At 41.0% G+C, this 27,257-nt stretch overlaps 1 protein-coding gene across 1 annotated transcript in view; it reads right to left on the reverse strand.

The window, feature by feature from the left end:
* Nucleotides 1–23,316, reverse strand: part of EPGN (epithelial mitogen) — a 40,508-nt gene extending 17,192 nt beyond the window's left edge. The window contains exons 1-3 of the mRNA XM_089663708.1: nt 23,198–23,316; nt 22,119–22,184; nt 15,341–15,455 (exon numbers count right to left, since the gene is read on the reverse strand). Coding sequence (XP_089519834.1) covers nt 15,341–15,455; nt 22,119–22,184; nt 23,198–23,234 — 218 coding nt within the window. The 5' untranslated portion in view covers nt 23,235–23,316. The remainder of the gene's footprint in view (nt 1–15,340; nt 15,456–22,118; nt 22,185–23,197) is intronic.
* Nucleotides 23,317–27,257: the final 3,941 nt, after the last annotated feature.

A 27,257-nucleotide genomic window follows, 5' to 3' on the forward strand; every position in this document is an offset into this window, starting at 1 on the left:
TTTCATGGTTTGACAGTTTGGTTGAGTACACAAGCAAATGAGACAGCATTCCTGGCCTGCTGGGAATGTAACTGTTTTTGTGAAACTGTCAAATTGATGGGTTTAGTTTCACTGTAGGCTGTCAGCTGATCGACCGTGTATTACTGGATTTTAAACAGTATAGGCACTTATTTTTAATGTTTTTAGCTATACCTCCGAAAGGGGCCAGTCTGAAGTGATCTAGCGGGAGTTAATTTTCTGCCTAAAGTTTCACTAAGAAGAATTCAACAAACACCTGTGAATCAAACCCTGGCAGGTCAACAGGTATTTCTCTGTACTCAGATAGTCATTAACGGCAGGTTCATACTATGCCAGTTTCCCAGCAGCCGCATTTGCTTGGGCACAACACACAATTCATTTAAATGGGCTGTTATGACAATGGAAAACACAGGGAAAAGGTCCATGCACCTTTTCCAATATTACAGCAGCATGTGATTCCCAGAACAGAAGACCGTGCTGCCGTTTCTAGTGCATGGAGGTGCCATTAAGAATAAATGGCACTCCAGCATCTCTGCTAACAGCAGAATATTTTTTATTCAGTTGCTCTGGAAAGCATGTGATTGCACGCAATCCCGCACCTGCAGATAGTATTAACCCAGCCTTATGGAATAAAACTTGGGCTTGCAGAGATTATTTTTTTTTTGCCTTGATGTACATTTTTTTTTTAAATATATATTTATTGAATTTTTTACAGCACAGAAAACACACCCCAAAAGGGGTAGACAAATGAAGGAGAGAGAAGAACTCTTTAAACAAACAAATACTGCCTCAGTTTAGCCTTCATACAAGGTGTCATACAGTATACAGAGAAGACAGTATACCAAATGTGGTGCTATCAAAACCATCAAAATGCCACAAATTGGTTGAATGGAGACATTGAGTGACAAGAGTTCTGGATCTGTGTAGGTAGCCATGTGTGTACTGTCTATCCAGCAGCTCCAAACATTCCCAAGGAGACTAGCTCATAAGTAAGCCTATACAGGGGTAGGTTACTATTAACCATAGCCTTCCAAGCTTCCAAACAATATAAATAGAATAGCCGTAATAGCCTTTTAGCATACTTAAAAACAGGTAATTACCCAAAAGGCAGTTCTGGGGGTGCAAAATATTGGGCAGTCCCAAAGCAGAGGAGAGAAAAGTAATGACTTCCAACCAGAAAGCAGAGACTATTGGGCAGTTCCATAGGCAGTGAAGGAAGTCTGCATCCACTCCACGGCCCCAGAAACAAGCTGGTGAGGGAGGTAGGCCCAGTCTGTGTAGTCTGGCAAGGGTGTAATATACAGTATATGGGGAAATAGTTTGATCTGGATAACACGATCTCTGGAGGCTATAACTATAACTTAGTATAATAAAGTTCAAATTTACACTAATCTGACTCATCAAGTGAAAGATCAAGCGAAGTCCATTTCAGATGAGCTAGTGCATATTTAAGACGAACCTTCGCACACAATGCGAAGTAGCAGTCAGAAATCAGTCTATTTGGGCCTGAGGATCGAAAGGAGCTTTTCCAAAGGAGATATACAGATGGGGTTGGTCAGGGAGCCAAACTGTTTCTGAATAGCATGCCTAAGTTGGTAATAATGGAATAAATGGGTATTGGGGACACAAAAGTCAGCTTGCAACTGAGAGAAAGATCTAAATGTTTGACCTGCGCAGAGTTGATGCAGATATTTAAACCATTTAGCGGACCATCATTCGGGATCCAGGACAGAAGAAAGTTCTGTAAGAGCAAGATTGTACCAGAGCAATGTATTTAGGAGGTTATAAGAATCTCAGTACCCTCAAGGGCAGGGACTTCATGTCTATATGCCAAATTATGCAGTTTCATATGAGGAAACAATAGCTGCCTCTACTTCAGTGCCGGAGTTGCCTGGGGAGTGGATAAGTCAATCATGTACATATACTAGTTGAGAGGCTAAGTAATAGTAGTAAAAATCTGGAAATGCTAAATCGGCCATGTGTGTAGGGATTTTAAGGATCTCTAGGGCTACTCTGGGATGTTACCGTTATCACAAAAAGTCTCTAAAAATAGAATCCAGCTGTTTAAGAACACTTAGTGGGATTCTACATGGGGAATTAGCCACAACCTGACCTTAGCCCGCAGAAGGGACACTAAAGGAAGTATATTGGTAACGAGATAGGATCGTAACGGCAATTGTACAATCACTCCAAGGTACTGAAAGGAGTCTGCTATCTGAAAACAGGAATCAGGGTGGACAAGGGATACTGCCTCCAGGTCTAGGGGAAACAGACTAGATTTATCCCAGAGTAATTGCCAAAACCCCTGCCCTGACCTACATCTTAATATGTTAAGCTGAAATCCAAGATTTCATTTAGAGAAGAGGGTTTCCAGCATGCTGCATTTGGAGTCTTTTTGACCAACACTTAGTTCTCTGAAAAACTTTAGCATGCAATAAAGGTTTTATTTGTAATGCAAAGATTATATGTTTAGATTGTTCATTTGAAATTATTTTACTTTTTTTCAACTAAAAAGTATTTTTTCCTTAAGTCTTTGATTGACCAGGTGTAAGAAGGATGGGAAGTACTTAGGGCTAGTCACACTGAAAAAGAATATGCTGACAGAGGCCTCATTAGGCCCCTTACATATGGGAGATCCGATTAAGTCTACCCATCAGTTTTTCAGGCAGACCTGACTGGATGGTCCATGTATCCCAATGGTCTGTTGGGTGTACTGCCTACCTCCAATCTGATCTAGTCTGCTAAAAAAAAGGGGGATCTGTCCCCCTCTGTCTAGGCAGATTGGAGGGCAGTTGAGTGTAAACAGACAGCAGAGTCCATTTACACCTGACTACTGATAGAGTACAGCAGACTTGGTCATTGTACAATCTGCATAAATCGCCCACTCTGCTCTGATCATCAGGGGATCAACAGACAGATTCTAGTCCATGTGAAAGGGGCCTTAAGCTGGGTACACATGGTCCAGATATCGTACAGTTCAGCAGGAACCAACATTCGGGCCATGTGTACAGTGGTCCTAAGAACCAGCTTTTGTCAAAGAAACATGCTGGAAAACCAACATCTGAGCAGCACTTGCAGCCAATGGCAGCCTGTCAAAAAACAAAGGCACAGCGGAAGAGATCATTGTACTTTTTCATTGTTCAGCCTGCTGGCTTGAACAAAAAAAAATGAATTTGTGTACCAGGCATTAGTCTTTTGCTGCTGCTGAAGGACGGAAAGTGACCTAGCTATGTTGGTTAACTTCAACTGAGAAAAGTCAGGTCACAAGGCTAGCTGTGGTGTCTGGCAGGACTAAGTGAATTTCACAACTGGTTGGAAGAAATTTCTTACAAATCCTTTGACAGGTAAAACAGTTCATGTGTTTCAAATAAGTATTTAATTGTTTGCTTGGAATTTAGCTTTAACAGGCTGTTTACTAGCTGTTCCAGTATACTCTCACTCTTGGACAGGCAGGTATTACATTAAGAGGTAATACTTAGCCAATTCTCTGAAAATTAAAACCTCTTATCCACTCACTTACTCATTTCAGACAGCAAGGGAGTTGTCTCTATGTTGTTACTTTTTTCTGTCAGCAAACGTAAAGGTCATGCTGACAAAAGGCCTTGGATGAAACACCAATTAGAGTTATCAAGCAAGCACATCATTTAAGTACGTATATTGTTACTTTACTACTTTTGTACTGATTTAATGCTTTCAGTTTATCCCAGATGCTGAATTAGATCATTACTGACGTATTTTGCAGAACAGTATGCACAGAATTGTAACCCCAGAGCTTTTTTTCAAATAAAGGCAGAGTTCAAGGCAGGTAGCATAGACCTGAGCAGCAGGGCAATTACAGTGAAGCTTGATATCCTGCTAGATTTACCTACCAAAATCCAAACCTAGACCATATTACTATTGAATCAAAAATTGTGGGTAATCCAGGGGGCATGAATTGTGGCTCCACTGTAGTGGCCGGAAAGTGAAATGTTACTATAGAATACAGGAAACACACTTCTCCATACTTGTTCTCCTCCCATGGCCCAATACATCTTTCTCCATGACTCCAGGCTGGATCCTTAGGTACTCTGTGCTGTGAGATTGATACCAGTAGGAGTGGTCAAGCACAACACATCATCACTACCAGAGAATCCATTACCCCAGCCATGTAACCAGTTTCCTGGCTGACTTAGCATGTGCCACAAACACAATAGTCATTAGCAACAACAATACAGCTACCTTATGAATGCTTCTCTGCTTCTCTGACTTTTTAACACTTCAATAACCTCTCCTCCCCAACCTCAATGGTGAACACTAATATTTGATTATATATCTAACTCTCTATTGCTCTCACTTTTTCTCTTGTTGATTCCTCCCTTTCACTTGAAGGATAAGTTCACCTTTAAAAAATAATAATAAATGCACATATTTTTTGCTGGTAAAAAAAATGTTAATTTATAATTTTTATTTATTAGGAGCCTGTAAAGCATTGCATCTGCAATCAACAGATTACAGGTGCAATTCAATCTTCCTTCAGACTGTCAGTGTAGCTGTCTGTCTGTACCTCACATTGGCAGACAGTTACTGCATTACAGGAGGAACCAATGAACAACCTAGAGCACCCCTCATTGAGAAGTATGCAGCCATCTTGGGTCAGGCAGAATCTATTTAAGAGCCTGGCTCTCAGGCTTGGCACGCATTTCGTGTGTGCATAGTCTAGGGACAGGTCACTCATCTGTCAGGGACAGTGACTAGCATTAGGGAAAGGGTATGGACACCCATCCTTCCTGGAATCTTCCCATTTTGGCATGGACTGGCTAGGCTGCATTCAGTTCCTGCAGACAGATACCATCCAAGACTTGCTCTGTTACCCATCACCTTTGCATTCTGTGAGTGTTCCCGGTCGGGTGCCTTCCAACTGGGCTGTTTGTGAAGTTTGAACTCTGAATTTAACACAAGATCTGTTTACTGCTGCCACACCACATTGCAGCTCCCCACACATCAGCCGCAATGGCTGACGATAATTGTAGTTCTCCCTTTCATAGAACTCTGTGCATGAAGGCAGTGGCCGGGTGGCCGGAACCCTGCATGGGCTCACTTTCACAATGGGGGGGAGGGTGGGGGGGCTGCTGTTTCATTAACATATTATATGTTACACCCTGAATATGGGTGTAACATGTAACATGTTATAAAAGGTGAACGTATTCTTTAATAATTACCTAATTCCATCTCCATCTTAAAAACATATTTTGCATTTGTTCCTTCACTATCATCATACAGCTAAAATTCCATTGTTTGCATTCATAAAATCCCTGCCTACATTTTTGTAACACTGTTGGATTATAGTGTTCACGTATTTTGCAAGAACTACTTCAATGTTTAGCAGAGATATATTCTTCAACCAGTAAATGGCAGTGATTATAAATTTGTAGCTGCATCTATGATAGAACTCTATGACTTTTCTCTATAATAAAGTGTCTGTTTTCTGTTTGCAGAGAAGCAGTGGTAGATAACCACATGTGGACTGTGCACTGTCTGTTCTGTAGGGCTATATACAAATCTCTAACAGGTTATGTGCTCAGACACCCAGTCATAGCCTGCTACAGCATATGAGTGCAAGATACAGCAACAGATAGAAGACTGCAACAGAATAACAGAAATGGCCAAAAATTTACAAAATTTACAAATCTGACACACAAGAACTACCAGTCTTGGAAATTCAATATGAAAATTCTGCTAATAAAGAAGGTATCTGGAAATGTATAAATGAAGTCAGGTCAGAACACCCTTCAGATGAGTGGATAGTGAAAGACAAAAAGCTCAGAGCACAATTCCTCTTGGCATAGAAGATAAACAAATCATACATATACAGTATGTTAGTGTGAAACTGCTAAAGAATGTGGGAAGGATTACAAAAGGTGCATAAAAGAGCTAATCTGAGAAATAAACTGTATCTGATTAGAAAGCTCTACCAAACCAAGCTGATAAAAGGCTAGGTTATGCAGGATTACATAAGGCACACATTGGAAATGGTTGAACGCCTGAAAGTTATAAAAGAAATAAAAGATTTTCATTTCGCAGCACTGTTATATAAAGGTTAGCCGGAAAGTTATGAAACACTTGACACAGCACTTGATGCAATTCCAGATGATGAACTGACATTGGAATATGTAAGGGCAAGTTTGTGGATGAATAAGAGTAAAACAGAAATCATTAATAGTGCTTCGGTCACAGAGTCTGCTTTAAAGACAAAAATTTTAATAACAACAGTAATATGCAACAAGAAACATGTGAATGCTTTGTGTGCAAGAAAAGAGGTCATTTAAAAGCAGATTCCAGAATATGGAAAGTTAGAATGCAAAAACAAACTAAACCACAAAAGGAAAAAAGTGTGAAGGAAGAAACTGATTTTTTTTTTCAGATAATGAATATGTTTTTTAATCTAAAAGTTGCACTTCATCTTTGTAGGCATGGTGTGTTGATTCAGGAGCTATGAGTCACATGGCAAATGACAGAGATGTATTTATTCATCTTGACCAGACTAAGACAAAAAAAATATCACAGCTAATGGGCAGATAATGGAATCAGAAGGAATAGGAGATGGTTTTCTTTACTGTCCTATTTTCTGGAGTGTCACCAGAAAGATACTTGTGAAAAATGTCCTGTATGTCCCTGCTCTTAAAATTAATAAGTAAGTCAGTAAAGAAGATCACAAAACAAGGCACTATAGTGACCTTCCAAGAAGACAGTTGTGCTATCACAAAAGGGGATAGGATATCTTACTTGCAAAGGCTAAAATTACACATGAGCTGTATCAGCTGAAATGCAATGAGGTAGATAATACTGCCAAGAAGGAAAACATTCAAACTGCATTCAAACATGGCACAGACACCTTGGGCACAAAAAAAATCCTGACATAATAAAGAAAAACTTAGAATAACAATTTAAGTGGAATAAAAATGTGATCAAGAAATGATATGCACCAGCTGCATTAAAGGAAAAATGACAAGAAAAGCCTTTCCAATGCAGAGCAACAGCAGAGCTAAGAAACCTCTGGATGTAATTCATTCAGATCTGACTCCATAAAAGAAGAGGTATTTTCTCACTTTTATAGTTGATCACTGCAGGTATACTACACTATATCTGTTACACAACAAAAGTGAAGTACCAGAGGAACCTGGACAGTATTTAACTCAAGTAAGCAACATGTTTGGCAAAATGCTAAGTGTACTGCACACAGACAATGGATCTGAATATACAGGTGATAACACACAGGTGATTGTCAGAAAGCATGGCATCCCATGTTTCCTGTTTGCAGAGAAGCAGTAGATAAACATATTTGGACTGCACGCTATCTCTTCTATAGAGCTATATACAGAATCACTAACAAACACCCCTCTGTAGTCTTCAAATAGACTAGCACAAATCCAATTCACCCATTATTATTTTGCTGTTCTGATTTTCTGACAATCTTACTTCTACAAATATTTCTCCTCTTTTTCAGTCACTCCACTGGTTGTCAACAACTAAGTGATTTTAATTCAAACTTCTAACCTACTCTTTTTTTAAAAAAAAAAAATAGGTGTTATTGAATTTTCAATTTTTGTTTAACAAACAGACAAAAAAGGGATAAGTGTACAGTTGTGAATATGTTCTCAGTGACAAAGACTTTGTACATTTCCATACATTTGCAACAACAGCAAATGACATAATCCACACATGACTTTACAAATTGTGCTCTAATTTAATTTTTTAAAAAGTCAAAGGGTTATGTTGCTATACAATCACATCCTTGTGTGAGTATGCAGATTAGGAGATATGCTAGTCAAATGTGAGATCAGACAAACACTAGGGAGGGGGAAGCAGGAGGGGAGAATTATGGAGATAGAAAGAAGGTGATGGGGGGGTCGGGAGCAAAGCCCAGGGGTCTCTTTGGAATATGTAAATTTATGTGTTTCCACCAGTGGTACAGGTGAGATGTGAAGAGAAGTTGGAGGCAATGAACGCAAGCCAGGCACTCCAAGTACTGGGCACTCCAAGTACTGTCATGCAATCTAGTATTGTCATAGAATCTAGTTGTCAGTTCCTCCATTCTCATTATGTAGTTTAATTCAGAGATCAAATCAGCCATGCTGGGAATAGTTATGGACCACCAACGTCTAAGCAGTGGTGTGTTTAGGTTTTGTGCTGCCCTAGGCAACACAAAAATTGGCGCCCCCCCCCGCAGAAAGAGCCTGACATTGACCAAGAACACCCCTGCCCTCCACCCGAGCCTTCCACTACCACTGCCCCCCATACACCAGCCACCATCCCCCATGGCGAGAGAGAGAAAGACACTCACCTTCACAGCTCCAGACATCCACCGGAACGAGAGTCGGGCTGTGCATACACCGTCATGAAGCCCACATCATCTCTCAAAACCCACCAGGTCCCCATGCCGCGTATGTCTCTTCTTCCATCCCTTCTTCCAAGGGGCAGTGCTGACCCCCCTGAAACATGCTGCCCTAGGCAAATGCCTTGTTTGCCTTGAGATAAATACACCCCTGTGTCTAAGTATTAGTGTTCTACCAGCAGAGAGAAATAATATTAGTAACCCTTTCTTAGCCTTTTGGAGAAAGCCAAGGGTGATGAAGTGAAGGGCAATTTCCAGACTAATGGACAAGACTGCTTGTAATCTTTGTGTGCAATTGACACGTCCACCAGATATAGAGCATAGTACCTTCAGCTTGTTCAAATCTCCATCATATATAAGATATAACAAGTTCAGAAAGGGAGTGCACTTTAGGTGTATCCAAGCAAGGGAAGTTAAGGTTATGGGGGAGTCAGATTGTTCAATAGACATCCAATGTTTAGGCCTGGGTCTGGGAGAATCAATCAACTATATGGCAGACAACAGCCCCATGTGTGGAAATCCAGCTCAACCGTCGCTTTTGTGTTTAGTCAGAATGTTGTGGTGTAAGCATGCTGTATTAATGGGCCACAAATATCTAAGTAGTGCAGTTCATAAGGATCTAAAAAAAGGGCAGAAAATATAAAAAATTGTGGAAAGATATCCATTTTAAACAGGGACATGCAGCCAAATCAGGAGAGTTTTTAACTGACCAGGAGAGCAATTGGCTTTGAGTGGACTGTAGCAGTGGCAAGTAGTTCAGTTCATATAAGTTCAATAAACTATCTCCCTCCTAGATTGTAAGCTTCAAGGAGCAGGGCCCTCAAAACCCTCATGTATCGCATTGTATTGTTATTGTACTGTCTCATGTATTGTCTCCCATTGTAATGTACAGCGCTGAGCGAATTGTTGGCGCTATATAAATACTGTATGATAATATAATTTACTTATATCAGTTGGGATATGGACACCCAGATATCTGAGTGACTAGATCATATAAATTAATACATTATACATTTCATCAAGAAATAATTTCTTCCTTGGAGAAAATGAAATGTATAAACACTCTGATTTTGTAGCATTCACTAAATTACTAAAGGCACTGACTTTTTCTAGCTCTTTGAATATGGACAGAAAGGCTGTCCTAGGGTTGGACATGTAGAGAAGTCATCCACAAAAAGACATTGCACAGGGTATTTTTAAAATTAAAGTAATAAACATAGCATACTAACCTGCACTGTGCAATGGCATTGCAAAAACCAGCCTGAAACTTCCTCTTCTGGGGTCCCTCGCTGGCACTCTTGGCTCCTTCTATTTCCTGTTTGCTAAAATGGAAAGATGTTTCCTATGGTGGCACACCTGCGGGCTTGATCCCGAGCTGAGCGTTGTCAGTCAATTGACACACACAGTGCAGCTTGGCCCTGCCCACCACTCCCTCCTCACAGGATTTGATTGACAGCAACAGGAGCCATTGGCTATTGATGCTGTTTCTGAGACTGTGAGGAGAGAGAGAGACCAGCACTGCTGCAGACAGGCACAGCGCTGGATCAAGATAGGGCTCAGGTAAGTATAATGGGAGGTGACTAGCAGGACATTTTTCACCTTAATGCAGGGAATGCATTAAGGTAAAAAAATGTCTAGCCTATAGAACCACTTTAACTTATGAACACAATCCCCTATAGTAAAGTTCTTTATGGAAGCAATAGCTCTAAGAACATTCTCAAGAAGTAACATGGCAAGTATGTCCCTGGTGAGTCCCTTTTCATTTGATCACTGGGTCAGAGAGTAGTCCATTCACTCTTATTTTAGCCAATGGGGCAGAGTATAAGGCTGTGATTTTATTTACAAAGACCTACTGTATGTGATGTAGAGTAGGATGGAGAAAGCTCCAGTCCAAGCAATCAAAAGCCTTTTCACCACCTAAGAAGAATAGACATAAGGGTGTTTTAATTTTTCATTGTATATAAGTAAGATGGTTTTAATGGTGTAATCACAAGTTTCACATTGAGGGTTAAAACCCCTCTTGTTCCAAGTGAATGAGCAACACCATGTGTGGATGTAGGCAGTTTTGTGAACTGCATTAAATGTCGTATTCAAATTGGGAGCCAGGGAGTCTTTCAGCTGTTCATAAGCCACCGGGGCCAGGGCTTTAACCAAAAGGTAAAGCATTATTGGTGTCCTATATTTCTTCAGATGTGAATGGGGATTAAGAGATACTGCTAAGTCATGTGATAGTTTAGGATCGGCCATGCGGGCTATGTAGTTCCGTAAGGTCAGGTGAGGCTGGGAACTTAGTGTAGTGGGACCATTAATATTATACAAGGCCGAATAGTATTTTTGAAAGGCTTCTGCAAAGTGCTTGGAGCTATGGACCATACTCTTAGTGGAAGGTGAGATTTTGGGAATACATGTGTGGGATTGTTTTACATGAACTACCAATGTTTCCAGATTCATACATAGCTCTAAGTGTGTAGTCTCAATGATGCAGGTCGGCTTGGTCGATCAGCCTATGTAGTTTGGTTCTTTCTTGCTGCAGAGTTTGGAAAAGGGGTGGGTAATTACTCAGTTTGTGTCGGTTTCCAGTTTTTGCATTATAAGCCTTGGTATAAAGAAGAGTTTTTCTTTTTGATTGTGCAATCAGATCTCCTCATAAAACACATTTAAGGGCTTTCCATTTAATAGGGGGAGCAGTTTTGAGCATGGAATAGGAGGAAGTTTGAGGCTACTTGTTTTATTAGGTCACTGAATCTTGCAATAGCACATCACTCAATCTCCAGAGAATGGTTTGGATGTATGAGGGAAAGTGACAATAAAGAAAATAGAGAAAAGATCAAACAGTTTCTTTTCTATATGTGAGTAGTGTGATGTCAGGAAATAATCCAGCCTGCCGTATGAGGAGTGTGCATGCATATAACAAGTGAAATCCCAGATGTTAGGATGTAAGATACACCTTAAGTCAATCAATTGTAAACCATGTAGCTGACATTTCAATCTATTCGGTTGGGTTAAAAATGTATATGACTTAGTTGAGCATTTGGATCAGCCCAAACAGGGCAGTGGCTTATAAGCTGTCTAGCTCAATTTGATTTGTGCCTTTTAAGGCCTACCAAATGGCAAATTGAATGGGTGGGCATTGTTAGCTCCCCTTTATGAAGTGGCCTGTTCTCTGCTTGTCTGGGCTCACAATAAGCCAAAAGTGGCCACAGTAATGGTGGATCCCCGTAGGGACCTGGAGGGTCTGGGAAAATGGTTGGCGGCCCGCACCTTATCAAAAAGTAAATCGGGGTAGGGTGTTAGTTCAGCTGAATTGTCCCTGTTCCCCTGTCGAATCATTTGATCCTTGCAGACCTCTACGTGGTGCCCAAGCATTGTATTGTGAAATCCAAGCCAGCGGTCAAAGCTATATGTGTCTCATTGAAATCCGCCTTGGCCTTATTGGATGGATGTTGAACAGTACCAATAGTTGCTGGACCAGTTGGCCACCTCCTTCCAGGAATATCCGCTTCCCCAAAAGTGTCACCTTCATCAGCTGTTGGCAAAAAACACCAATATATGTTTGCAACTCATCCTGAAGATTTTGGTTGCACAGAGGTCACAGACCGCCCAATACATATGGGGAGCACACCCCCCATTCTGGAGAGATATCAACATATACTACCTGCCCTTTGTCAAGAGGTCAAAAACTTGATTCATAGTATGCTGCAAAGTGGGAGAATGAAGGAGAGTCACAGTATGTGGGTCACCCCTGTTGACCTAGTACACAAGAAGGACAGTAATTTACATTTCTGTGTTGACTGTCAATGCCATATCCACCACTGCCTAGGGTAGAGGAGTCGTTCATGGCATTAAGCCAGGCCTGCTACTTTTCTGCCTTGGATTTGGCTGTCAGGTCCCAGTGATGGAGCAGGACCAGGTGTTGGTGAAAAACCCAAAGTTTGCAAGAGGGAGCAAGTTGGAGTCATTCCCACCATCCCCTGTACATGATGTTGTGTCTGAGGGTCTCGAAGTCAACAAGAAACACCTCCACCAAGATCTATTGAGGTCCTGTGTGCTATTAGAGATTGCCCTGCTAGGCCAACCGCTGACTGGAGGGATTCTGGCACCCCAGACTTTCCTCCTATCCAAGAAAATGGAACACAGAAGATTTACACCTGTCCTGAGGGTAAGGTTCCCCCTGTCCCTCCTGGGGAACCAGCTGCAGAGTGGAACAAAGAGCCTGAATGTTCTCATGAACTTGTGGACTCTCATGCAGACATGAGTGCCAGCTCAGGTAAGGATGTCACGTCTACCCATTATATCACCCAGGAACCTGAGACTTCTGAACATTCTCCAGTTGATGACCATTCTGATGTCGAGTTTGGGTCTGCCAGTGAAGACCACCACCCTATCTTGTCTAACCAAGGGCGGCTACCAGCTAGGTATGCTGAATATGTTGTGTAACTATATATGTCATTGTTTACACTTTGTACTTTTCAACAGGTTGTTCTTACTGTTTATTTTTGATGTGTGTGATGCCAAGGACAGCATCTGTCAAAAGAGGGGGAGTGTAGACAGATGTAGTTTGGCATCCCTGCATAGTTGGCGCTGTTCAGCATCCACCATGCAGAGAGAGCGGCGGGCAAGGGGAGCCCATGTTCCTCTGAGTCCTCTGTAGGTGTCATCAAGAGAGCAGCTGTACAATTGGACGCTGCTACCCTGGTTGACCTCTGCAGCCATCTTTGATGTGGGCAATGCTAGTAAATAGCGCTGTTCCACTTCAGCTGGTGTGCATTTTGAGAAGTTGTTACGTCAGAGACAGAGACACTTCTGGACAGGGACAGAGTACCTAGCATAGGGAGAGGTTCCAGTGGAGGAGGGACAGAATAAGGTTTGTCGTTTGTGACTCAGGTGGTCTTTCTTCCAGTCTCCTTCTCTATTGGATGCTGTGGATATCAGCAATGTGTACTGGTATCCTCAGCGCTTTATGTAAGTGTCGCCAGACTGGTATGGTAATGTATACAGACTTTGTACTACCTTCTCTGAACTCTCACACCAATATACTTTTCTGCACTACTTGGCCTTTTCACCTCTCTGGTTACTCCCATCGCTTTGTCCCTCCCCCCGCTTACGTTTTCTCTTAAGTTACTGATTCAACACTGATTACTTCTCCATCATCATCATCATCATCCTATTTACTATGTTTTTATTTCTCTTTATTGGGGGCTCATATGAACAGGAATCTCTCTGATCTGCCCCACTACTTGTGCCTCCTATCACTCTCTTGCAGGCATTTGACAGATCCGGAGCTACCGGAACTGTTGGATGCTGAAGATTCTGTTGATGGCATAGAGCTGTAAAAGAGCAAAGATTGAAAGCAAGGGCTGCTGTCAAATTAAAAGTTAACTGTGAAAACAGCATATAGTTAACTGAAAATACAGCATTCAAAATATGTCATCACTATGCAGCTATGTCACTCCAGGTAGAGGTTATTACACCCTCCTGCAGTGGAAGAAGAATTCAAGGTATGTGTCTACACCTTTTTGACCTATGAAAACTTCCAAAAATGAATGATGTATAACACACTAAGTTCTAAGTGAAAAGGATGTAAATAGAATTGCAATTATTTCCTATCATATATTAAAGTATATTACTCACTATTGAAGACAAAATACTTTTATGTCCTTAATTTACAGGATTAGCTTTACCGTAAGGAAACTGAGCACTTCCAGGGCCACTAAGAATGCAAATGAGAGTGAAGGGGCTCGTTAAACTGTAGTAAAAGACGATGCTGACTGACGGAAACATGACATCATTCAGTGTCAAGATATGCTTCTGGCTTCATGAATACACATTAAAGTGGAAAGTCATTGGCTGGGGGAGGGATTGTGGAGGCTACTTCAATGGGTGCAGGGGACAGTAGCACTGAACTAGTATTCCTCAAGCCAATGGACAAGTTCCTGATTCCCTTCCTGATTTTCCCTGTTAATTTTGCCAGATTTATTTCTGAGGTCTACCTTCTCAGGGTTAAAATGGCCTGGTTTCTTTGCTGTTATGGCTTGAGTAAAGTATGCTATGTTAACTCAGAAAGCCTGAACCACATTCTTTTCCAACTTAAATGGAACTAAGGTCCCACTGTGAAAAGTTGCTGAGAGCTAGAGTTTTCAGAAAAAAAAAAGACAAGCAAAACCTGTTGCCTATAAACCCTTGTCCCACACTCCTAGCAATTTTTCTGCCTTTATGTACATAGCAAGACACATCAGCCGTGAAGCGTACATCCCAGCTCATTCCTGCATACTAAGAATAGAGCTGAGTGCCAGGAACAATGTAACTTCTGTATGCATGTGCAAGAATTACACTGTCAGTGGCCTTCCAATAGCTGAAGCGGAGCTTCACAGGACTTAGATAAAGTGGCGAGCAGTAAGTGGTGATGATCATAGTGGCGACAAGAGGCTGGATATGTCCCCACTGGGTTAAGGCTCTCTGTCAGGTAAGTGTGCTTTAATGCACAAATATTCTGTGCTGTGCATACTTGCACTTAATGGCAAGAGCCCTTCTTCAGTCTTCGTTGCGTTGCGGTAATGCATGTTACGTGCATTAGTATGCTGTGGTGACACTCATTTTAAATGGCACACAACACACCTCCACCATGCAATTGCGCAATGCAATTCTTTCCATTACAAAAATATAGCAGGAACTATTTGAGATCCGTTGTGGTGCATTGGAAAGACCATTGAAATTAACTGGCTGCCTTAATGCAAGATACATTAAAGCACAGCGATATGGGTGTTAATGCAGACCACACCTGATCAGCCTGGTGTAAGCCCTTAAGCTGTTAGTTTATGAATGGTCACCTAATGAAGACCTAATTAAATAGTTACCCCATACACTGTCAAAACCATTAAAATTAAATACATTGAAAAAGAGTTTACAAGCCTTTTGCCTAAGTTTTTTTATAGCAAAAAAGGACATACATACCTGCATATTGGGATATCTAGACCTTTATGAAAAATACAGCCACCATTAATGCAAAAACTTGTATACTTTTCGGGACAGGCAAACTCCTCTTCTGAAAGTAGTATTGAGTCCTTATCTAATAAAACATGTAAAATGTGAGACAAATATTTGGTTATCTTTGAAATGTTTCATGTTAGCTTTGTATAACATTAATTTTAAGTGATCTAATTTTTAAGATTCTGAATGCCAATGCTCAAAAATGGAAGAGTTAGTCATGCCCCTATGTATATGCTAGGATTATGCTGTATACAATTAGGGTTGGCAAATATTACTTTTGGACCATTTAGCATCAAAAGATCCAGCTGCACTGTGAAGGATAAGAAATACATGGTGGATGTCCTTTAAAATGGTAGTGAACTCTTATTTATTATTTTTACCTACAGCTAAGCTTTATAATAAAGCTTACCTGTAGGTAAAATTATTATCTCCTAAACATGCACTGTTTTGGAGAAATTCTAGCTAGCTGCAGCCAGTGACATCACCACTGCATGCACTATGAAGGAACGGTATACTCGTGCCGTTCCTTCAGATCTGTATGCTGCACACATGTGAGGGAATGACATCATCGTGGCTCGGCTAAACAAGCAGCCACAGCCTGCAAACCCAGAAGGAAGACCGGCTGAAGATGGAAGCCTCTGCAGTGGTGGCAGAGCGCCCCTGGAGGGCTTCAATTTAAAGTAAGTCCTTGGATAATTCTCATGCCTGCTAAAGCATGTCCTTGCCCAGAGCAACCAGAACAGCCTGCAACCCAGTGGATTACAAATGCTCAGCTACTTTGCACCAGCTGGGCCCAGTGGCCCAGTGACTTGCAATATTCAACAGTGGATTGGGGTTCCCCTAGGATTCTGGCAAAGTTCAGGCCCTTAGAGGTGGACGAGCAAGAGGAGTGGTTCCCTGAGGATTCTGAAGAAGAGTGGGACTGGGGGGATACCACGGAGGACTATGAGTCACTTACAGGGTAATCAGGGAGCTCATGTACCCCAGATTCTGCTGGACCTCCCTGCAGGACAAGGCCCATCTGCATGCCCCCTCCGCCAAGGCCACAATTTACTGCACCCTGGTCATGGACCAGAGCTGAGAATGCAGAACTAAAAATGCTGATTTGAAGGGCCCCAAAACCCTGCATTTACCCAGGAATGAGGAGTAATGGCAAGTTGCCTAAGTTCTAAAGGTTCCAGAGGGCCATACAGAAGCGGGTTGCTGTAAAGAGTCCCTCTTTACATCATAACTACTCATCAGAGTTCCCTTTTATATCAGGTTCCCATCAGAGTGCCCCCTTACATCAGGTGTCCCCATCAGAATTCCCACTTACATCTGGTGTCCTCATCAGAGTGCCCCCTTACATCAATGTTCCATATAAAGTCCCCCCATTGCATCGATTGTCTTCATCAGAGTGTTCCCTTCCATATGATCAGCTGTCCCTATGAGAGTGCCCCCCTTACACCAGATGTCCCCATTAGAGCACCGCCTTCCATCAGTGTCCCTAATAGAGTCCCCCCTACATCAACTATCTTCATCAAAGTGTCCCCTTACATATGATCAGTTAACCCCATCAGTGTGCCCACTTACATCTGGTGTCCTCATCAGAATGCCACCTTATATTCAGTGTCCTCATCAGAGTGCCCCCTTACATTCGGTGTTCTCATAAGAGTACCCCCATACATTCGGTGCCTTCATCAAAGTGCTGCCTTACATGGATTGTCCCCATCAGAGTGCCTCCTTACATCAACTGTCTGCATCAGACTGCTTCATGGATAAGTGGATACACTCTCAGAGACCTGGGGGGCACAGCTAAAATCTGGGGGGGCACAGCCCACCCCAACACTTCCCTAGATCCAGCCCTGGATAAAACAAAGGCGAAAGAGGTTGCGTTCTTTGTACACTTATTGGCTTTACATAATTTTCTATTATCAGTATCAATAGTAAGCCATGTAAAGTTATTTGCTCATTATCACAGTATGGTAAGCCAAGTTAAGACAAGGAAAACCAGGTAATGACCTATGTAAAAGATAATTCTGGAACAGGTTATTTAGCTTTCAGGTCACCAAAATTTGGGCACCTAAAATCTTCAGTGATGATGGTAGTAGCAGCAAAGTGTTTTAACATGTAAGCATACAAAAAAAAGGGGATGCTGTCACTTTTCCCATTTTATAGCCCTCTGCCATTGTTAAACTCGCATTACCAGTGATCCCATTCTGCTCCTGTAGCCGCAAACCACAGACCTCACGGTGCAACACGAAATTTACCCTGCAACAAAATATTAGGAATTTGGCAGCTGAGAGCCAGCTGCAGAAACATTGTGTGGCACATTCACAGTGCCAGAGCACCAGAATAGGCTGGGAGAGGTTACAGGAGATTGGTGCAACTATTTAGTCTGTAGCTTAGGCACCAGGATTTGTAGTCATTGGTAATCCAAGACTGGTTAATTTTAATGAAAGTAAGCCAGTTCACACTGTCAGGGGACAGATGATGTTGGCAGGGCTAACCGTGAAGCAGAGCTTTAAAGGGTATTTTAATGCAGAGTAATCATTCTCCCTCCAAAGTTCAGTTATGTACAACAAGACCATTATGTGTATACCTCTAAGGCTACTTTCACACTTATCCACTGCAAACACGTGGCAAAAACTCATGTGCTTTTGCCATGGTTTCAGTGCATTTTTTAAAGGGCACGTGACTTAAAAACTGCACCAAAAAACGCCTCTCGGGTGCGTTTTTGAGGTATTTTCCAATTATTTTTTTTACTGAATAAACATGTTGAAAAAATACCGCAAGCAGGATTTTTTACACCATAACAAAAGCGCAACACCCCAGTGTGAAAACATACATAGACATACAGTACATAGGGAAGCATTTTTCATTAGCTTTTATTTAACACAAAACACTTCAAAAACTCCTCACTGTGAAAGCAGCCTTAAAGTGGCACTAAAGCGTCAATTTTTTTTCCCTAAAATAACAAACATGTCATACTTACCTGCTCTGTGCAGTGGTTTTGCACAGAGCAGTCCTGATCCTATTCTTTTTGGGTTCCAGCCAGCGCTCCTGGCTCCTCCCCCTCAAGCAGTGCCCCCAGGGAAAGCAGCTCGTCCTGGGGGCACCGCTGTGTGCTCATCCCAGAGCTGCTGCTCTATGCATCCATAAGACACATAGAGCTGTGGCTTGGCCCTGCTCCCTGCTCTCTCCTCATTAGCTCACTGGCTGTGATTGACAGCAGCTGGAGCCAATGGGCTGCTGTCTCAGCCAATGAGGAGGAAGAGTCCCCAGACAGCAGAGGCTGTCGTGAACGTCGCTGGATCGAAGGAGGCTCAGGTAAGGATTGGAGAAAGGCCGGGGGGGGGGGGGGGCGCTTACCGTCATGCATAAAATACATGGTTAAAAACCTGGAACTTTTAGAACCATGTTAAGGAAGAAGAGCAATGTTGGGCTTAAATACAGGAGGGCTGCTTGAGACGTGTTTACTTAAATGTGTACCTGTGATGCTTCTTGGAGGTGACCTTCCCAAAGTGAAGTCCAGTGCAGAGCAGCATGTAAAAATGTGGAAGACTTTTTAACTGGAACATAGGTAAGGGTACTTTCCCCAGATGCATGAGTGAGGGTGCCCTTGGGATTACGTGGAGTTTTGCATGAATTGGGCATAAAATGTGCTCTGAACGTCATCTAAGTCACAACAATAGAAGAACACAGTCTGCTGAACATAATACTACACAAACATTAGATGTTGCCATGGTTTAATTGCACATAACATGTAAACATTCACAGTGCAGGGAGGAAAAAGTATGTGAGGCCCTAGCTTAATGACTTCTCCCAGAGCTAATTGGAGCCAGGAGTGAGCCAACCTTGAATCCAATCAGTGTGATGATATTGGATGTGTTGCTGACAGCTGTCCTGCCCTTAAAAAACACACACCTGTTTTGGGTTTACTGGTTTCAAGAAGCACTGTCTGATGTGAACCATGCCTCGCAGAAAAGAGCTCTCAGAAGACCTACGATCAAGAATTGTTGACTTGCATGAAGCTGGAAAGGGTTACAAAAGTATCTCCAAAAGCCTTGATGTTCATGTGTCCATGGTAAGACAGACTGTCTACAAATGGAGAAAGTTTAGCACTGTTGCTACTCTCCCTAGGTGCGGTTGTCCTGTAAAAATGACTACAAGAGCACAGTGCAGAATGCTGCATGAGGTAAAGAAGAATCCCAGAGTGTCAGCTAAAGACCTACAGAAATCTCTGGCACATGCTAACATTTTTGTTGACACATCTACAATAAGGAAAACATTAAACAAGAATGGAGTACATGGGAGGACACCACGGAGGAAGCCATTGCTGTCCAAAAAGAATATTGCAGCACGTTTGAAGTTTGCAAAAGAGCACCTGGATGTTCCACAGCACTACTGGAAAAATATACTGTGGACAGATGAAACCAAGATTGAGTTGTTTGGGAAGAACACACAAAACTATGTGTGGAGAAAAAAAGGCACAGCACACCAACATCAAAACCTCATCCCCACTGTAAAACATGGCGGAGGGAGCATCATGGTTTGGGGTTGCTTTGCTGCTTCAGGGCCTGGACGGATTGTTGTCATTGATGGGAAAATGAATTCCAGAGTTTATCAAGACATTTTGCAGGAAAACGTACGACCATCTGTCTGCAAACTGAAGCTCCGCAGAGGATGGGTGATGCAACAGGACAATGACCCAAAGCATACAAGTAATTCAACAAAACAATAGCTGCAACAGCACAGAATACGCCTTCTGGAGTGGCCCAGTCAGAGTCCTGACCTCAACCCGATTGAAATGCTGTGGCATGACCTTAAGAGAGCGATTCACACCAGACATCCCAAGAATATTGCTACACTGAAACAGTTTTGTGAAGAGGAGTGGTCCAAAATTACTCCAGATCGTTGTGCAGGTCTGATCTGCAACTACAGGAAATGTTTGGTTGAAGTTATTGCTGCCAAAGGAGGGTCAACCAGTTATGAAGTCCAAAGGTTCACATACTTTTTCCTCCCTGCACTGTGAATGTTTACATGTTATGTGCAATTAAACCATGGCAACATCTAATGTTTGTGTAGTATTATGTTCAGCAGACTGTGTTCTTCTATTGTTATGACTTAGATGACGTTCAGAGCACATTTTATGCCCAATTCATGCAAAACTCCACGTAATCCCAAGGGGTTCACATACTTTTTATTGCAACTGTAGCACTGTATAACAATGTACACTACACAGACTGTCTACCACTCCAATACACACTGACAAATGGCTGCTGGGAACATACCTTTTTATAGTAGGGGTTGGCATATGAAAAAAAACACCCATTATTGTAATCTTCTAAGACAAATGGCCAAAGTTCAAAGGCCATGCAGTGTAATATGGTTACAAAGAATTTGATCTGGCAAATCCCAGCATTAGTTTGCCAGGGTTTGCTGCAAACCCATGGTAAGGCCAAATATGGGCTGACTCAGCACACCTCTATCTTTGCTTGTAATTTGTAAGGTTTGCATTGCTGAGATTCACCTCTCTGTCTGTAGTGAAGAATGCTCTGTCCCTTGGAATGAAAAAGAAATCCAAAATTGTGAGCTGTCACCTGAACAAGAATAAGGGGATGAGGGTGGAGGACTTCTAAAGAGTACCTATTTTCCAGTGATTACTGTCGATGAGGGGATTTCCTTACTTTGAAGAGATTTCCTTTCACTTCTTGCTGTATCTACAGGACAGGAAGTGAAGGTAAATCTCCCAAGTAGGACACATATAGTAACAAAAAAAACTACTATATCAACTAAAAAGAGTTTGGGCTTTAGATATACTTTAAAATGTAAACACAACTATTGGTTTTGGAGAGAGAGAAAGTAGCGCTGTTTTAAGTAGGCTCAATACTCCCACAATCCACAATCCTTCAGCGTGTGTGCTGCCCAGTTCGCACACCTGTGTTGTAGATCAAAGAGAAGTCCGGGAGGCCGCACTAAAGCACATATCCACTTTATTGTATAGAAAAGCAGCGTAAAAACACCATATTGTATGTCAGTGGGGGAAAAAAGGTTCACGTGTATTGTGCTAACCTCAGCACTTAATCATAACCCCTGAGATAATCATAAGCATTGAGGTTAGCATGATACGCATGAACCTTTTTTCCCCCACTGGCATACAGTATGGTGTTTGTAAGCTGCTTTTCTATACAATAAAGTGGATATGTGCTGTAGTGCACCCTCCCAGGCTTTCCTTTGATCTATTGGTTTTGGAGAGTGACCCTATTCAAAGTAAACGTACATATTTGCCAGCACCCCATGGATCTCAATATGGTCCATAAAGGTTTTTATTCCAAAAGATCACATCACAAAGAAAAGTACAATGTTTCGGAGCTGCACAGGACCCCTTCATCAGGCATGTGACCCCATGCTTGACGAAGGGGTCCTGCGCACCTCCGAAACATTGCACTTTTCTTTGTGATGTGATCTTTTTTGGATCATATTAAGATCCGTGGTGTGTTGGTGAATATGTACGTTTGCCTATGATGTTTCCTGTCCCAACTGGCAGTCGCTACAGCACCCTCTATTGATGAGCCGTACTTCCAGGAATGTGTGCGAAGGGAATATAGTTATAACCCATTCAGAGGCAGTCAGCAGGAAGCCTTCAGTGCTGGCATTCATTTAGAAATAGCATATATCTTTTACATGTAGCCATAATATATTTGTTGCTAAAATATTATAATATCCTTAATTTAAAGGCAACCAACATTGTTAGATTTACCTTTTGTGACAATTCTTTTATCGGGAACTGAAGGCCCTATGGTAACTTCACTCAATACAGTCATCACTGTTGAGATTAGACTTAATATTAGAAACAGATAAATAAAAATACATTTAAATATAATCATAATTTCCTGTGTTATTCAATATGTAGTGCTAGTAATGTAAATTACAAATATATTACTAAATGTAATTAAACCTTATAGCATTACTACTAAAAACTCTACAGAGATTACATTATATATTGTCAAAACTCAAATAAAAACTTCTTTAAAAAAAAAAACACTACAGAGGATTAGAACTGACCATTTAGGCTGACCATACATCACACAAATTTCTTGTGCAACATTCCTGTAAACTCATTAAAACCACATAATATGAGGTCAAACCTAAACATATTTCAATTTGTAGGCAATCAGGCAGGCCTTGCACTACACAGTTGGTAAATCTAAAGAAAACTGAATGAGTAAATTGTATAATGTATGACCAGCTTTAATCAAATCAGCCTGATTCAATCAGTTTGAAGGATGATTGAGTGATGTCTACACAAAAATCAACTATACCACTGGCATCTCTAGATATATTTGAGTGCAGTTTTAAACATGCACACCAGCATAAATATGAATACATGCTGACCGTATTCATGCTATTCCATCTGATTTGGAATTTACAAAAGCATATGGAAGTCCTATTTCTGTATTACTGTGTATGCACACTAAGAGAACTAATACACTACCAGCATCCCAGTATTTCATTTTGTTATAGGGTAACAAAAGTATGAGGAGGTAAATGGGAATATCTACTGTGGGGATAACTGTAAAGCTGGCTTACACTGTAAGTCAGATAGGCATTTCGCATGTACCAAATATTTGGGGACCAATAGGAAGGTCAGTACAAATGGTTTTTTTTGTTTATCTAACTTATAATGTAATCTTTACTAAAATGTTCCTAACTGAATAAATTCAGCACCTATTAATTTACCTACAATATAATGATACATGCCAAAATACCCATGCCACAAATGAGATAATAGCAAGCACACAACCGGTTTTTAAAGTATCAATAAAAGTAAAAACTTACCATATGCCAAAAATAATATTAATAGTTGTAAACCCATTGTGGAAAACAGGCACAATCTCTTCAGTCTGCTTCTCAGGTATTATTAGAATGTTCCAGGTAATAAGGCTTCCCCGATCCTGTCCCTTAAATAGAACAGAAAGTCATCTGACTTCTCTAACCAGTCACAGCTGTCTATGCATGCCACCTACTACAAAACTCCCTAGGGCCATACACTTAACGAGTGAAACAACTAGATCTAGCTGGAGACAACATACATATGCAGAATTAAGCTAGTGGGTGTGCTGATGATACTAGAAATTTTTCAATATTTTCTCTGTTTTCTAAATATATATGTTAGAATTATGTAGAGAATGCTTAAAGGTTACAAGCAGTGTTACCCAGCACAGCAGTCCATTTCTAGTCTAATTAATTTTTGTATATTACCATATTACCTTATCTCTTCCATTATGTGCCTTAAATTGGTGCTATAACTGTTCTATTGACAACGAGACGTGTTACATTTCCAGATATTTCAGATTAAGCTGCAGGAGTTTTTTGAGTAGAAATGGCTGTTAAGCAGGACAGCAACAGTAGGTACATTCTGAACAAAGCATTTTGATTACCACTGCTGTTAGTCATGACTGCATCTTCCTATGATGAAATTAGACCATGCAAATAGTTTGCTCCAAGCTATGCAAGCTAAGGAAAATTGAATCAGTAACACAATGAACATACAGTATGTTCATGAAGAACGGCTTTCTGGTTGTCTGTTAGTTCTAAAACAATTCAGACAGCCTGAGAGTTGTGTTAGTTTATTTTTAAAAACCTAATATATATATATATATATATATATACTCACCTGCCACTTTATTAGGTACACCTGGCTAGTACCGGGTTATACCCCTTTTTCCTTCAGAACTGCCTTCATTTTTTTGTGGAATAGATCCAACAAGGTGTTGGAAACATTCCTCAGAGATTTTGGTCCATATTGACATAACATCACGCAATTCCTGCAGATTTGTTGGCTCACTCCATGATGTGAATCTCCTGTTTCACCACATCCCAAAGGTGCTCTATTGGATTGAGATCTGGTGACTGTGGAGGCCATTGGAGTACAGTGAACTCATTGTCATGTTCAAGAAAGCAGTTTGAGATGATTTGGGTTTTGTGACATAGTGTATTATCCTGCTGGAAGTAGCAATCAGAAGATGGATACACTGTAGTCATAAAGGGATGGACATGGTCAGCAACAATACTCAGGTAGGAGGTGGCATTTTATATGATGTTCAATTGGTACTAATGGGCCCAAATGTGCCAAGAAAATATTCCCCACACCATTACACCACCACCAGCCTGAACGGTTGATGCAAGGTAGGATGGATCCATGCTTTCATGTTGTTTACACCAAATTCTGGCGCTACCATCTGAATGTTGCAGCTGAAATTGAGATTCATCAGACCAGACAATGTTTTTCCAATCTTCTATTGCCCGATTTGGTGAGCCTTTGTGATTTGTAGCCTCCGCTTCCTGTTCCTAGCTGACAGGAGTGGCACCCAGTGTGGTCTTCTGCTGCTGTAGCCCATCTGCTTTAAGGTTTGACGTGTTGTGCGTTCAGAGATGGTATTCTGTATACCTTGGTTGTAAAGAGTGTTAATTTAAGTTACCTTTCTATCATCTCAAACTAGTCTGCCCATTCTTGTCTGAGCTCTGACATCAACAGTTCATTTTCATCCACACAACTGCCACTCACCGGATATTTTCTTTCTGCATTATGACTCCTCCAGGTATCAAAAACATTTGTCAAAATGAAAATATATACAGTTTGGACACTTCTGTTGAATCAAAGGTTTGGTCAGCTTTATTCTTTATTTTTCTGTACTTGTGTTAATGATTTCCACATTCTGAAGTCCTTATTTGTTAAACATTTGTAGGCAAAGCTTTAAATTTTATTGAACATAAACTACAGGTTGCATTGTGCAGTACAGCTGGTAATAGAATTTAAGGAATTTTCAGAAACTTCTCAGAACTATTTTTCTGAAGGTATATAGCTATGAGCATTCCCATGACCTGAGACTGCACCTAAAATAACTTTACCCATAGCTACCTTGGAAATAAGACCTAAATATTTCCATTAAAGTGGTAGTAAACTCTCATTTATATTTTTACCTACAGGTAAGCTTAAAATAAAGCTTATAAAACAAGAGGACCAAGCGCTGAAACCCATGTTTGGGGTGGCCACTTGCACACTGCTGCTAGTATCACACTGAAGAAAGTGATAATTGGATGCAAAAAAACAGAGCTGGGTTGACCGTGGCTTGAAACAGTGATAAATAATTATATAAACCCCACATAAGGGGTGTACTTTATTATGTGCAAACTTGGTTAAAATGTATCCAGATATAATCCGGAATCAGCGGTATAGCCCAGACATGACAGAAGGAATGTCCGCTCACCTGTGTCCCCAGGCCGAGAAGTGGTAGTGACTCAGTGTGGCTATCCTGGCCGGGGACAACGGCGCTCCGGAAATAATGTCACAACCACCTGGGAGGGAAGCAGAAGTCAGGTGCTGGATGTGGACCACCAGCTGAGTCTGATAACAGGGACAACGCATTTCGCACGCTTGCGCTTTATTAGGTCTAGGGAAATAGAGGTTACCAGCCTTTATTTATATAGAAAAAGTGAACAAGTGGGCCCGGCGTCAATCAGTGGGAGGATCTAGAGCGGACATTCCCCCCGCACTGCGCTGATACACTTGCAGCTTTCAATATTACTTTACATATATTGTAAGAGATACAATTAAATGTATATATGTGAATTACATTATGAATATAAGTACTACATAATGAATAGTATAAATATAAAAATAGTGATAAATTAATATATTAATAAATTACACAACAAAAAATGAGTTGTGTTCATCAACATATGATCACACAATGCCATAACCAAACGTATAAAGCTGTCAATAAACTAATCTCCTAGATTGTAAGCTCCAAGGAGCAGGGCCCTCCTATCCCTTTTGTATTGAACTGTATTGTTGCTGTATTGTCTCCCGTTATATTGTAAAGTGCTGAGCAAACTGTTGGCGCTATATAAATCCTGTATAATAATAATAGTAATAATAATCTCTAGATCCTTATTCAGACCATTGGGGGACATTGTGCCTAATTTAAATATCCAGAACCTCTCTCTTTTGCATAAGAGAGAAAATCTTTTGTTGTCTGTCAAAAATCTTTTTACAATGTGCTCAATTGCCATAACTTCAAGACAACCAAAATTCTTGCCATGAGCTTGAAGGAAGTGCCGGGGAACGCTATGCTTATTACTACCATCCTTGATAAGTCTGCTATGTTGCCCAACACGCTTCTGTAAAGGGCGTGTGGTACGGCCTACATACAATAATTTACACGGAAATGAAAGTACATATACTATAAAGTCTGTCGCACACATTATGAACTGTTTTATGTCAAAAAAGTTATCTTTGTTGTCTATTATTTCAGAGCGACCATGTGTAATAAATTGACAAGTTAGGCAACTTCTCTTCTTACACTGAAAGATTCCGATCCTACTGTCAAAATAGGATCGAATATTCATGTCACTCTTTTTCCTTCAAGTTAATTGCCATCCTTGATTAAGGAAGCTTTTGTCAAACATCATAATACCCAAGGGATTAACAAAAGACCCACCAACAATCAGGACCAGAACACAGTAAGATTTATCACAAGATATAATAAGGCATATCGTAAAATCTCCAAGATCATTCGGAAACACTGCAACATCCTCCAGTTAGACTTTAAATTAGCCCCTATTCTACCCCCAGCTCCCCAGGTTACCGTCAGAAGGGCGCACACTTTAAAAAATATTTTAGCCCCTAGCAAATTAACTAGAAGGACAAAGAGTGACATGAATATTCGATCATATTTTGACAGTAGGACCGGAATCTTTCAGTGTGAAGAGAGGTTGTCAATTTATTACACATGGTCACTCTGAAATAATAGACAACAAAGGTAACCTTTTTCGGATAAAACAGTTCATAACGTGTGCGATGGATTTCTTAGTATATGTACTTTCATTTCCGTGT

The sequence above is a fragment of the Staurois parvus genome, unplaced genomic scaffold (assembly GCF_062004578.1).
Source record: "Staurois parvus isolate SC_StPar_1 unplaced genomic scaffold, SC_StPar_1.0 ptg000044l, whole genome shotgun sequence".
NCBI classification, from domain to species: Eukaryota; Metazoa; Chordata; class Amphibia; order Anura; family Ranidae; genus Staurois; species Staurois parvus.